At 41.4% G+C, this 15072-nt stretch overlaps 1 protein-coding gene across 20 annotated transcripts in view; it reads right to left on the bottom strand.

Moving 5' to 3' along the window:
* Positions 1-15072, bottom strand: part of LOC136441901 (autism susceptibility gene 2 protein homolog) — a 227259-nt gene that overhangs the window by 7327 nt on the left and 204860 nt on the right. For 13 of the 20 annotated variants that reach the window (XM_066438456.1, XM_066438480.1, XM_066438570.1 and 10 more), the window contains 5 exons: positions 8765-9146; positions 3518-3765; positions 2121-2356; positions 1256-1303; positions 97-228 (listed from right to left, as the gene is read on the bottom strand). In XM_066438456.1, the coding sequence (XP_066294553.1) occupies positions 97-228; positions 1256-1303; positions 2121-2356; positions 3518-3765; positions 8765-9146 (1046 nt within the window). Of the gene's footprint in view, positions 1-96; positions 229-1255; positions 1304-2004; positions 2043-2120; positions 2357-3517; positions 3766-8764; positions 9147-13484; positions 14437-15072 lie in introns of those variants that run through there. The other 7 variants (XM_066438599.1, XM_066438465.1, XM_066438487.1 and 4 more) reach the window with 7 other exon arrangements.

Raw genomic sequence — 15072 nt, 5'->3', positions numbered from 1 at the left:
AAGACAAAAATTAGCGCTACAATTGCTCTTAAACAGTCTACGATCTAAACTAATTTCTCCTAAATACATTTTCTACAAGACAGACTGCGGCCGTACCTTAGGCTGGAATGCTCCGTGTGTTCCTGAGCCAAACGGTCCAGCGTTGTGAGGCAGCATGGGTGACAACCCTGCAGGGTACGGTGGGATCCCTAACTGGCTTCCTAACTGGCTCCCTAACTGGCTCCCCAACTGCAGAAAACAGGATTGTGTCGCTACTTTAGGGACAGCTGACAAAAACATTTTTCACAGTGATGAAAACATACAAATTTGCACTGCTTCTTAATAGTTTCAGTTATTCAACTACACAGTGACTAGGATATACCATTTCACATAAGTTTGCAATGGACTTAAGTCCAATTCAATGGACGAACCACTACATTGCAATACAGTACATACAAAATTGATGTTTGCAACAAAAACATTAGGGTTCAATGAGAGCAGAAGCAGCAATAATGAAATGATACATTCTTCCAGCTCTAACACATATACATAGTTATCTAGCAGTGCTAGCACATAGATCAAACAATGAACATTAGGAAGATGCTTCATTATTCAGCGAGAGAGATGCATTTAGCTGCGGCAAGCAAAATTTGGTGGTTATTCAGCATGAGGCCTACATAGTGACAGTAAATAATGAATATGAAAAGCATGGCTGTAAAGCTGGCTCATGCCAAAAGTAGTTGCAGCAGGGAAGTAACAAAATAATGGGAGGGGGTAACAGGAAAAAGACTGAACCAACACTTCATATTAACCTTGGTTTGAAGCATTTGACACTACATGGCATATGATTTCCTGTCTAACAATTTGTCTTTTGAAATGTGTTTTATGAAATTTATTTGTCTGCGAGTATCATCCAACATTGCAATTTTGAAAAGCTTACTCTATGTACACTGTCATGAACCTGGGTGGTTATGAAACATGTTAAAAGCATGATTTGTTACTGTCAGCAGACACATTACATAATCCAAGTGCAGATACTGTACAGAAACATTGGGTAATTTTGGTGAGTTTGTCATAGTAACATAGCAGCAAATCCTGTAATTGCTTGCTTGTGGGATAACCCACTGAAGAGTTGAAGATGAGAAATGTAGGCTTTATGAGATAGAGAGGAGGCGGTGGATCATGCGTGGAATGATGCGGCATGATGGCGAAGGTTGGCAGCTGTGCAGAGAGGCAGTTTTGGCAAGAAAGAAACATCGTAAGGTATGACACTTACAGTTGGCCTATAAAACGGAGCTGCATCGATCTTCGGGAACTTGTCAAACTGCGGGAGGTTTAACAGGAGAGAGTTGTCACTCCGGGCTCAAAGTTTCAGAAGCTCATGCACACACCTGTGCTCATAGCCACCTCATCCCATCACATGATCAATAGCCAATCAGACGCTGTTAGTTGCAACTGATTAACCAATTAGATGCATATGGCAGTTGTGAGTCATCACAACTGTCATATTCATCCTCATCTCCTCATTGGCTATGTTTCTTTTTTGTCGAAAAATTCTATTTTCAGCAAGATATTTTAGTTCAATGATAGCATCACAGGATTAGACATTTGGAACAAAATCATTGAAGCAATTATGGCACAGAATGTTACACACAGAACAAAAAATTCACAGCAATGCAGTTTACAATTTACCACGATAACGAACATCATACATGTACATAGTTCATTAATGGTACATTTTCTAGTTGATTTTTTATCATACTTCAACTGAAGATTTTGTTCTTTACGTTTTAGGTACTGTTCAAACATCAAGATTGGTAAAGGAAGAGAATCAAAAGGATTGTGTGTGATGATTCCTTTATCTTCAGTAGTGAGAGAAGAACACACAGCAAACCACACTTTTGAAGACGAGATTGATCGTTTGTTGATAGATTATTCTGTAGATCATTGCATAGAGGTTTACAAATCACAAAGAGTGACCACTGCCACACATTCACGGCACACAAGTCAAGTAGCCATACTGACCCATGGTAAGACCGGGAACGGATGATACCTCAAATGCACTGAGGGGAAACAAAACAACAAAATTCTCTCGTAAATAACAGGACCGAACTAGATTTTACCAGAGTAACAGATCGTACCATATGGGGTGCGGGCGTGGGGACGAGGGATCCTCCGAGCGGCAGGGGAGGGTGGTAGCTATGGTTGTGGGTATGTTGGTGTTGGTGCATATGCTGATGCTGATGTTGGTGGACTTCCCCCCCATGGCCAAGGAACGGCCGAACCGGAGCGGGTCCCCTCCCCTCCGCCGCAGGTCCGGGCCTGTCTTGGGATGCTAGGAAGCGACTGTCCAGCTCGCGACGCAACATATCTTGCTCTGGAAAATAAACAGATGGAAATGTTAACACAGAGAAGAAGAAAAGGAAATTTGTCCCCTCATGGATTGGGAAAGTTTGGACGGGAGGGCAAAAGTTGGCAGCTAATACCACTGATGAGCCAAAGTTCATGACAATATGATGGACTTTTTTCCAACATGAACGATATAACTTTAAAAACTTGTATGTCACATTTAGTTACAAGCTAGGCTATATTGGCGTCAAAACTTTCCTTGCTTTCTCAAAGTTTCAAACATAATTTCTCTTTTAGTTGTTGCCGTTACATTTTATTGGGAGGGAACAACTTAACCAAGCAAAAAATCTGACAAAAATAAATTGTGCTGTTTCATCAATAGATGCAAGGTAAAAACACCAAAACAGTGTGAACCAGGAAAAAATATAGCATAACCATAGACGGTATGGTGTTTATTCAATTTACTAATCATGGCCAAATTTTGCAGATAGCAACTTCAAAACATGTCACAGCCCAGACTAAATACTGCTTCGTCACCTTAACAATAAGCAAACCAACAGAAGAATACAGTGAGTGAAAGTAGGAGAGTTTTCTGGACATCTGCGGCCAGCGACGCTGTGTGCATGCATGGTTGTTATGTGTTTGTGTACGGGGCAAAATGTGTTAGTAGACAGAGATTGCAACACTTAACAACTGCCAATGTTTCCTCTTGGCTCACCATCTTACACAGACATGCAACATTCAAGCTTTGACACTAGATAGTGCAACTACTGTACCTTTACAAGATCATACAAAGCAATGTGTTCACATTCTGTCTCTGCTTTTCTTTATAATGGAGAGATCACAGCATGCAAGAGCTATATGTGGTAACACAGTACATGCTATATTCCTAACATTGTAAACATCACATGCAAATAGAAACAACTGAAAAATGACACATATATTGCACACTGATTAATCAATACAACACCAATCATTCTTCAGGATATCTTTATCTTTTCAAACAATTTCTTAACATATATGAATACTAGCAAACCAAAATAAGTGAATAACATTCTAATAAACTATGCCAATGAATAACAGTTTCTTTACATTAGTAGAGAGCCATTACAAAAGAAAATGCTGTTAAAAACAACACTTCAGAATTTCTTTGAGATGTTGCAGATAGATAGAGCGACAAGTTCCTCACCCCTACCTGCCCCGAACGAGGGACCCGTTCCGGGGAGGCTAAAGCTTGACGACGTTAGCGGTGGCGGCGGGGGTAGTGTCGAGAACATACTCATACTGTGGGGTGTATGAGGTGGCGGCGGCGGCGGACCCAGACTGGGAGAGAACGTCGGTGTGTGGCTGGTCAGCGATAGTGAAAAGCTCGGGTTTGGTCCTACAATTGGTGATATGTGCGGCGTCGGGCCAATCCGGGGCGGCTGATGATTTGGACTGAAAAAAAGGCACCATCAGTATAAAGTACAGTCACATGATCACATCTACACTATTATGTATAAGTGTGTCAAGGAGCAACTCTTTCAACAAACTCATCAATGTGTCATACACATGTACATGTACATGTACCTCCTCTTCTTCACACATGCACTCCTGAGGTTATTGTGTCCAGAATTGACGCAACTACATTAACAGTGAAATTCCACCAAGCTTGTTCAGAATTTCACATCACAGTCTCAAGACTTCAGATCCAGCTGAACACTTGGCCTTGAGACCTTGTTTCTCCTCTACAGGAAGTCAAACATTCCCTAGAAAGTTGGGATGTTTACTTCTCCTAGCTAACTATAACATTCACAAAGAGTAAATGTCATCACAGTCTTCATAGTGCATATGTTATCTTGGTGTTTAAAAAAAAAGTTATATCCTACGTAATGTGTTATTTCCATCAGATGTTCAGCTAGCCACTAGCCTAAATATCAGGTGAAATTTTAACATATGAATATGCTAACAAAACATTTCCAGACTTCATACAAGGTAATTTCTTGTGGTACATTTAAGAACAAACAAAACTTAGCTAACACGCTGCTGTTACAATGATTGTTCAAACTGAACCTGAAGTATTGAGCTAAGGGTAGCTATAGTGTACATAAGTGTTTCCTAGCAGTTCACACACAGAGGACCACCAAACACATTCTCGTGACATCCTGCTGTAAACACTTGGATCTGCTGACGGCTACCCTCAAACTGTCAACCTGCAAACACAGGCAACAGGATCCATATGCAGGGCTCTGCGGATTAAGCTCTGTCAGTTTGCCCAGAAAACTCATCACAAACCCACGACAACCCTTAAGTTCACAAGGATGACCACAGACGGAAAGTTAAACATCAGCACAAACTGGGTAAAAATTTGGAGACAAACTGGCATAAAGCGAGCTCCATGATTGGGCCATTATGAAGCCGGTGTGACCGGCAGTTGTAAACACGTTGTGGTTCTATGTAAAAGAAGGGTAAATTTACTGGGAGGATTCTAATCCCTTCCTCCATCAATCTGGACACCAGACTGTTGGTCTGTCAGTCAGACAGGCTGCCTTTCGCTGGGGTTTATTTTTTCTGCTGGGGTTTATTTTTTCTGCGTTGGTTTGCTTGGACTAGATCACTGGCCTTTTCTTCCCACAGGAAAGATCACACATCCTCTCCATACAAAAAGGCGACAGAGGTTAAGTCTGACTGACGATAATGGGTGTGCCTTGACCTAGCCCGTGCCATATGGTCCACATCAAACTTCAACAGCTCCTCCTGCATGTTGACGTCAACACTGCAGCATCCTGACTGACCTTCTAAACAGGTGCAGAAACGCGAATTAAAAAGTAGCTGAGTTCAGACAAATCTTCTTACAAGTTAGGTGAGCTGGGTCCCAGCAATTAAAAGTCAGGGCAGTGGAAATTAACAAGCTAGGGTGAAACCATTCCCGAGGAAACTTAACATCACTTAAATTCTTCTGTACAAGTTTATGGCCACTGATGCTAAGTTTTACATCATCAATGGCAAGGCCCCAGAGGTGCAGCCAAAATTGCCTGCTTGGCTGGGCAGAGTTGGACCTGATCCCACCAGTTGTGTGCATCATTGGAGCAGATAACATCCAATTACTCCCCACTCTCCTGAGGCCCACACACATTCCCCCTGCTCATTTCCATCTCACAAGGTTGGCTGAGCACTTTAACTTGTGAGGAATTTATTTCAGGCTTGAGATCTCTTGTGAAACAGAATGCTCCTTTGTGCTGGGCACAGATATTTTCTATATCTTTCCATAACACAACCTTGCACAGTTATGTTTCTATATCTATCCATAACACAACCTTGCTGCAAAGTCTTTTGAAACCAACTTTCACCATAGTTGGAAATTCATTTATTCTCAAAGGAAAATTGATTGAATGCTAATATCAGTCAGTCGTTTTCTTTGTGTGTGCTATGATATCTTTTTGTACATTGTTCATTCCATTATCGAGGTAAGGAATTTGAACCAGATATCAATGCACACATACTACAGAAAGCTTGTATGACAATCTTTACAAATACCCTAAAATGTTGTAGCAATAATGACTGTTATCTTACATTGATCTAAGTAAAGGTTACTGGCAGGAAATGGGGAATTAGAATTCCATGCCTGACTCAACATTCTTAGTACATCAGAATTTCAATTGTTTTTACACCAAAACAGGTACCAGACAACAGCAACATTGTCATTGAATACAACATTAGAGAAATCTGTGTTAACATGTGTTCCTCTTTGCTTTGCAGTAGTTTTTTAAATCACGCTGAGCAAAAGTTACCACTGATATGTACATGAAAATATTTCTGACAATGAACATTCAAACCTGAACACAATGTTTTTAATTGCCGCCTTGACAGACATAACAATTAACTACCAAATAACATAGTTTTAGTTAGATACATGTATGGGGGAGGGGGACTCCAGACTCCAATTTGACCTTGCCCAGTGTTACTTGAGAATTTCCCCAACTGATCCACGCTGTTCCTTATTATATTTAATAAGTCAAGGGGATTACCACTGGCTGCCTCTCACTCAGTTTCCAAATCTGGTCTAATCCCAGTCTAATCCAATAATGCTGCTGAGTGATTCATCTTGTAATCACAGAAAGGCACAAGGAAATTCCGTCCACATGGCCTTGAATCAGCATGTATTAACCTTGGCAGAGGGTATGGGGCTACAACAAAACAAGACAGACATACCTTTTGGTTAAAACCTGGTGAACTACAGATCTGTTCAGTTGTCATTAACGAAAGGTAGTGGATGCTACCTGAAACGTCTGACCGTTTCTCGAATCTATTCAGTTGCTTCAGCAACTGTTAGCTTGCTCATCTTATTACCTGGATGTCTAACCTTCTTCGTATCAAGATTGCAGATTCAGTGCTGCACAGTTTTGTTTTCCAAGCCATCCTGCAGCTGTTGTGTTTGTGTATGAATATGATAATTCAAGATGCAATCCAACACCTGGCCCACTTACATGTACAACCAAGGGACACACCTTAGTGGACAAAACAGATACTTCCTTTATCTTTGAAGGAAGCCTTATTAACATGTATCCTATTGGATAAAAGGGAAGTCAAAGGATCTTGAACAATGCAACTGGTATTTTCTTCGATAAACCCGCTCAGAAGAGTACAATAAGAAGTAATCTTTGAGGAAATCTCCTGGAATTACCTGTCCGTAGGTCATGCATATCAAGGGCTGTAAAGATTTTGGAAGGTGACTTTAATGATAAGAATGGATCAAAGGTTTATCCTGCAGATTTATTCTGAGAGGCAGGTGGACTCTCTTCATGTAATGACATGAATCGTGAAACCTACGCCCATAATTTGAACTTATATTAGACATCCAGGTAATAAGGCATCTAAAATCCAACATCCATTCGGACTTCAGTTGCTTGAGTAGCTGTTCCCTTGCATATATTACTGACAGGTGATCCTTGTTCCTGAGCGACACCCCAGGCAGTTGTTGGAAAATGTCTACAATACATTTAAAATGTCAGAAATCTTTTCTCCAATATCACAGCTTGCCCTTCTCGGAGGCTTCTCCTTTCCATGGCCTATGGAAGCTACTTGAGTAAAATTCCTTCCAAGAAACAATCTGCGATGTCCTGAACAGAAGCCTTCAGTGGGTCAGTTGAGAGGGACACTATTGTCTGACCACACCTGGACAGTCCCCTCAAACTTCACCTGCACCTGATTATAACACCAGGTACTCTCCAAAAACCTGCCTTTCATTTGGCTAACAAGCTGGAATGAAGACTTGATACCCCTAAGCCTGCTTCAATAACCTTTCTAGGTCTGGAGATTAACTCAGACAATCCTCTTGTCAGGTGAGTTAGGAGTCTGACATCTCGGGGGATTTAGGCAGTATTGCTCAGGGGTTGGCACAACAACTTCTAATGAATAGCTAATCTCAGCTGAGCCCATCTCAATGATCCTTTAATCCTGCAGGATTTAGCTCTGTCTCCTTTTGAAACCTCAGCAAGAGATTCAGTAGATATGGAGGGAGGGGGAGGAAAAGGGGACCAACCAATAACAATTACGCCACACGGTAAAGGTGGACTTGTTAGATGACGGTACACCGTACAGTAAAACCTTCTGCATGTCAACAACTGAACAACACAGACAGTTAGTGTTACATCCATGTTTCTCCAATAGGCCGGTGATGTTTATCGATCTTGCCCGAAATAAAAACTTGAGACATATTGGGGCATTCACCATTCAGTAACCAAAAACATAAGGCAGCTAAAACATTCCTGTGTCATGAGCACACCTTTCCACAACTGCATGTCTGTGCTTCATAAAACTCACTCCAAATCCAAGATTTCCGCGCCTCCTCCTGAGAATATTGCTTTAACTGAGTTGTGACTATAGACCATCGGTGCCAATTGAAACACAAGATAGCCTGGGGCGTCCTTGGAATTTCCTTACAAAAACCCTGGAGTAATCTGGGATTACAGGATCTATGGCTTAGGCGATTTCCTTGCAAGCGTGGCATGAGGTCACTCTTTGCCGTACAAAAGCTTGAACTTGGACTCCATGTTACAATATCTATGTGAATACCCGATATGTCCTACTCTTGTTCGAAACTTACAGATACTTGAGATTTAAGACCCATACATGTCCAAAACCTATGGATACTGACAGTTACTGCTGTGCTGGCCCCCTTTCATTTCATTTCAAGTTCAATTTTTCCCATGTACAAAATTATCTTTGACTAGTACTGTACATGGTAGAGATACACGTACATAAATGTTCTAAGGAAGTTCAGAAAATAACTAAATAGAGTGACATCTAATATGTTATAAAATTAAGGAAGTAAAGACTGAGTCGCAGGTTTTTACTTCATTAATTCTATAACATATTAGATGGACGACTACTTGGTCAACTCATGAACAATCACAACACGTTTAACGTTTCACTAACAAAATCTACTTGTTCTCACCTTGTCCAAGAGTTGGTCTTGCTGAAGGCTGTATCTCTGTTGATGCTCTCCTTTTCCTTCTCCTCGTGCCCTCGACTGTGGTTGTGCACTTGGCTGTGAGAGTGACTGTGGCTATGACTATGAGAATGAGAATGGCCGTGGCTTTGACTAAGTCCCTGGCTGTGACTATGACTGTGACTATGACCACCGTGACTGTGGTTGTTGGTGAGACCGTGTCCGTGGCTGTGCACGTAGCTATTACTGTGGTGGTTGTTCACGACCGCTACTCCACTCGGCGCAGACGAGACAGGCTGCTCCCGTTTCTCATCGCGATTGTGGTTGAGGTTGGCGGTTATTGAGGAAATGCTAAAACTACTGTTGAGAGTGGTTGTTGGCGGTGCCGCTGGAAAACAAAAGAAGAAACAGAACATATTAGACTCTTTGTTGGCAAGTTCTCAGACAACTAGCATTTGGAAAGGATGGAAGAGGCACAAACAGAATTTGCAGAAAAATACAGCATCAGTGGGTGAGATACATCATGACATATCTACAATGACATGCCACATAATAGAATATTATTTTGTATGAAAAAAAAGGAACACCATTAAAACCAAATGGCATGGTTTATGGCTGGCCTTGTTTTCGTTACCTTAACTATCAATAAAACGCTTGTTACTACTAACATGCGATGATTAAAAAGTCGGCCAAACTGCTTTTGTTCCAGATCCAAGACCTCATCCTGGAAATCGGCTCCGATATCCCAAGATACCTCAGTCAATTGAAAGTGACTTTTGCCTAATGCTAAGCACATCACAACAACAGAAGTTCCCAATTTTGTCTATCTCTTTAGAAGCCCCAGGTTTACTGATGGGGGCACATGCCTGCCCTCCCCTCCCCCATGGGTGGCACACATCCCAGATCAGTTTATTGTTCTTACCCCAGGTATAAGGAGATGAAAGTTCCACCTGATTGATCTAAGCTAAATAAAACATCAGATTTCAATTTGGGAGATTCCTGGGCTCCTTTAGGGATTAATCGCAGGTCAGGAAGGTCAACTCAACAAAGTCTAGCTTCCTTCAGGGCCTGTGTCCTCACACACCTTTGTCCCATTAGCAGCACTGATGTGATGAAAGTAGGTAACTAGACACCTTCATATATATATCAATCCATAGTCAGGGACAACAGCATTTTCCCAATCTGCTTTATGCATAAGTCCATCTCATGTATACTCAGTAAAGCTGTCAGACGGCAAATGGCTATTGAATATCTTATCTAACAAGATTTTCGTAAACATAGGTATGCTTTGGCCATTGGAATTATAATACCTTTATCATAAGGTTTATCTGTATACCTCTTCTCTTAGAATATGACAACATCTGTTCTATAATCCAACACTTACATTCTTCCCCACAGCTGCATGGAAATTCCCCATCCCTGCTGGATGAGGATCAATGAAATTCAATCTGCAAATTCTGCTTACGAGCTTGGATCCATTTGCGACCCCACAAGTCACGCTGAATGACCATACATATCAATCTCCTGAACACTAACATCAAGATATATTACCCCGAATCTGATCCTTGATCTACACTGGAAATCATGAACAGATTTTCTGGCATTGTAAAGAGACCCTTTTTACTCTCCTGCCAGGGAACGTTTGTTCTTCATTTTCCTGCAAAGACCAGGATTATGAGCTTTAAACACAGGGTCTGTGAACCCGACCTTGCCATTAATGATGAGGGATTATCTGATTTATCTGATGCCTTATCAAATCTGTGAGTCATTACCTACAGCTGTACCTGCTGATCTTGGAAGGGGTCAGGGGCAATCGTTAACAAACTTAGCATGCTTCAAGGTCTCAGTGTTACGAGTTATATGCAAGGCCATAAACTTTAAATTCGTCTTCACATCTACATTGAAATTCTTATTGCTAAAAGGCTGATTGTATCCCTTACCAGTCGTCAATCTGACAGTTGTTTCTGTTTCTATCTCAAACACCATTAGACTGTTGGAAGGATAGTCAATCAAAAGGTTTTTAAAACCATTTTCTAGAGCAGAGTTGATGAGAAACACACCTTTCTCACTTGTCACCCACCTCTTGACATGTTGTCACCAACACATGTACCCTTCGAACCATCAGCCAATTTGGGTCATGAAAACTTGTCTGTGCTGACTGTCACTCACTCTCTAGCTCCTCATAAACTCCCTTCTGACCAAATTGGATAATGTTTACTCTGAACCTGCCACTAATTTCAGCCATTTCCTTTGACAATACCAATGGCTAGATCTAAACACTGTCAGAAAAGTATCTATCCTCCAAACTCTACATACATGTATGATTAATTCAGTTCAAAGCTGGCCTTTTAACAGCATTACCTTAAATTTCATTCCATGGTCACATCTAAGCCTTCCATTACTCTATAAGTCTATACATATTGACAACATCATAACATCTGCAGTTTGACTAGGCTGGGTACAACAGTTAGACTATATACAATGTCATTTTGTAAATGTTACCATTCCAGTCTTTTCAAAAACCACTGGAAAAGTGCCATGGAACAGTTTACAGGATCTAATAAACATGATGTGCATTCCTTTATGTGACGAACCTGATCTGAACCAAATGTGAAGAACACACAGAGTAACTCAACACATATTGCTTTAATCACCTTTGTGGTACCTAACCTATAACCAATTTCCCAAAGATCACTTCTTACCTGGGACATAATCAAACCAGGGTGAGTAAAATTAAGTTTCAATAAAGACTGGTCTCCAATCTCCATCCATGGCACCCTCTTGTCTTTGAAATGGGACATTTACTGAGATTGAATGACTCTATGGATTCAATGCGGCTCAGATGTACCAATACTGTTTCCAATTTACAAGGTAGTGGATGCAGTGATTAACTCTTGGTACTTTCTACTCCTTCTGTAGAAACCTCTTGTTGCTGTCGATACCTCTCAGCATTACAGTAAAAGTCAGTAGACAGACTTTTCACAAGCTGCGGATTCTATAGTCACAAACACAACACAACACACATCGTAATTTTAACCGAACAACTGTAGTTCCAGGTATAAGGTCCATCATGAAGCTTTAGCCGATGCTGCCTTGCCATAGATGATAAAAATATATAATAAGAAGATTTTTCAGGGTATCTAATATTGATTACATGGTATGCAGAAGTATGTAAACCAAAGTATGTTCATATCTTGCTCTACCAGTCCATGAAAACAAGGGAAGGAATGCAAATGCCACCTGCCTTGCATCATCACCACTTATCTGGGGATTAGAGTCTGTCTGCTGGGCTAATCCCCCTGGTAAATCCACACAAGGCAGATAAACCTTCACTGACAAGTTTATTAAACAATACACATTCAGGGATGAACCACTAAATTCTATAGACCACTATCATGCACTATGGGTAGCCATTATGATTTTAAAAATCATACAGGGTGCCAGAACATTGAGATTGGGCAAGGTATAAAATGCACTTCAAAGGAAAGAAATCTTATGATATACCTGACTGTTTTGTACATGTACCAAGATAAATAAGTTTTCCTTGCATTGTTGACTTTTCCATGTGTTAGAAATTCTAATTGAATTAGCACTGGGATTACTTTACGATGGTTCTGTCAATAGTCTCATTGGAAATTCACTGAACAAATTATCTCCTGAAACCATTTTGACACACACCACAGTTCTGCAGACTCCCGTGGGAGGGAGTGATCTTATTGTGGTGCTGATTGTGAATTGGCAGGTTAATTAGTGTTGACAGGTTTAATTAATTGGAAAATGCACTGGCTGCAACAGTGAGCATCCAAGGACAAAGGAATACCACAGGGAAAATGCACTGTATCTGTTCTAAAAGCGGGCATAAGCTGATAATTACAAAGATTAACACGTATGTCATAATGTGTTTTGTCACCTTCCGAAGGTGATGCATAGAATGGGTGGTCTTCAATATCATAACCATGTCACAGCTATAACAATGTTTATATTTGTTGTTAGTCAAGGTCATTTGTTACCACAGCAGCTGGTATTTTAGCTGTGTTGTTGGCATCACAGCGGGAGAATCCTAAAGGCTAAACAGTAAAGTTAAGCATGAAGGCGGGTGAGTTGGCGGCTTCAGTAAATTTCTCCCTTTTCTTTTTGCAACCTCCAATCAGCAAACAAATGGAACGGTAGTGTAGAATTTAATGTGTCTTGACATGTGATGCTGATGCTTATATGATAATTATAGTCTCTGTACTCTGTACTGAACTGTACTGTCAAAATGAAGACCTGGTTCAGACTCTACAATACTGCAGACTTTGTTTGGCATCTGCACAGGTCACTGACCTGCTAAAGCCCATTTTCTACAATTTACTTGTGAAATGATCCATACATGAATCACAGATCTGTGATAACCTTTCCACAACAGGCTTATCTGTGGAACAATGAAGTTCCTATCTGCAACATACTGACACAAAATGTCTTTTTAGGAGATGTACCAGTAAAAAGATAAGACAGTTTGAGACTTTTAAGTTCTTTTCACGTGAGCTCCAAATTATGTAGGTGGGGCCCCTTTTCCCCAACATGCCAAAAAACTTTAACTGTATTGCCCAAAAAAGAGTTTATCTCAAATGAACACTTACACAGTAGAAAGACAACAGCAGTGAGTACTGTACTAGGAGTACTGTATTCCAAGCCCTTAGTCACCACAGCTGGTACTGTGAATCCCACCTTTGTTCTGTGAACCTACCTTGCTGTGCCTGTAGCCTATCCAGGGTGGGGAGGGGGGTTCCCTGGGGCGACCAGATAGCAATGGAACCCTGGTAGGAGATCATAGCATTGTCACCAAAAATTTGGTACAGAGGAGCAAGATGTTGGAAGATCCTCCTTCAGCAACTTCTCCAGTCACTGTTCTAATATCGTGTCCCTTGTGCCACGAGGTGTTCAATCCGGGGACTAGACAGACCTGTGGTTTGCTGACACGTGATGCTCAGTCTTCACTGTCCTTTCACAAGAATCCCAGCAGCTTGTGGTGGAAACAATGTTTAAAAATGCCAACAGGAGGGGCATGAACCACTGACTTGTGCGGCACGAAAAGGTTCTTCAATGAAGCTTGACGTTCCAGTGTAGGCAGCTTTGCAAAAGTCCACAACTTACAAGTAATCCAACAGAAAACGACTGTGTAATGGAAAGGCCTCTATCCCCAAGTGCCACCAGTGAGTCACACTCAGCCTTCCACACCTTGCCAATGTGTACCCACAGATCCTGTTTGGGTGTGTCAATCAGGGCACAAAATGGCAGACATCAGATTTCACCACAGCTTCAGTTGTTCTTCTTCAGACACCACTGCTCTGCTATGAAGTTGTAGTAATCCCGTTTAACTTCAGCAATCTCCTGAACCTCTGACTGGGAGCTGCAGAGAGTGGACCTAAGCCCTCCAGAAATTATGGCCCTTGCAGCAGGCCTGGCTTGGATAACTGCCCTGGTCTTCCTGTGTCCCTGGGAGCTGCTTTCCACACATTGAGGGGCCCCACTAGTGATCGATGACAGGCGTAGAAGCAAACAGCAACACAGAACGTGTCCCTGGCTCCCCAGTCTGCCACAGCCTTCCCAAGTCTGACATTGTCTGGTTTAGTTAACCCTGCCTCCCCCAGATCCGCTGCCTCCCATTGAGAGGTCCCAGCGGGACCCTGACAGATTTGAGGGGAATTCGTTGGCAGCCGGTTTAATTAACTCAGGGATCAGAGGTTAATCACAGCTGACTGTGAACCCTGGCAAGCACACAACCCACCCAATACACCAGGGCCAAGGGCAGAAACAAGACAAACTCTTAGTCTATGTCACCCTTCTATACAAACAATAGAACTGACAATTACTAACAATACTGCTGTAACAAAATAATGCAACATGATTTACTACCAGAGCATTGTGCATTTGTGCTCAACTTCAAGGGCATAATGTTAACATCATTACCTATGTTAAAATCATTTCAAGACAATCTCTAATTTCACTGTTCTAGAAATAAGTCGCTGATAAAATCATCATGACGAAGTCTTACTAAACCTTATCTGTACAAAAACTATACATCTACCGTTAGTACCAATGGCTGCATTCATGCCACCCACCAAGGTTGCTTTCTTTTGTTTTTAGGATTTTGACCACAGAAGACAAAACAAATTTCTATCCTCAGCTGTACAGGAGTCTGCTTTATACAGCTTTTAGAAGCCCTGTCAAATAAGTCTCCAAATGACAAGTTTAGACTAAAAAGTAAAAACGACAAGACGGAACCTTGAGTACTCTCAGATTACAATTTTCTTAATAACAGCCCTTTGTTAATG

This window comes from Branchiostoma lanceolatum, chromosome 1 (genome assembly GCF_035083965.1).
Source record: "Branchiostoma lanceolatum isolate klBraLanc5 chromosome 1, klBraLanc5.hap2, whole genome shotgun sequence".
In the NCBI taxonomy this organism is placed as follows: Eukaryota; Metazoa; Chordata; class Leptocardii; order Amphioxiformes; family Branchiostomatidae; genus Branchiostoma; species Branchiostoma lanceolatum.
The sequence above is the reverse complement of the archived record's forward strand: the minus strand, read 5'-3'. Positions and strand labels throughout refer to the sequence as shown.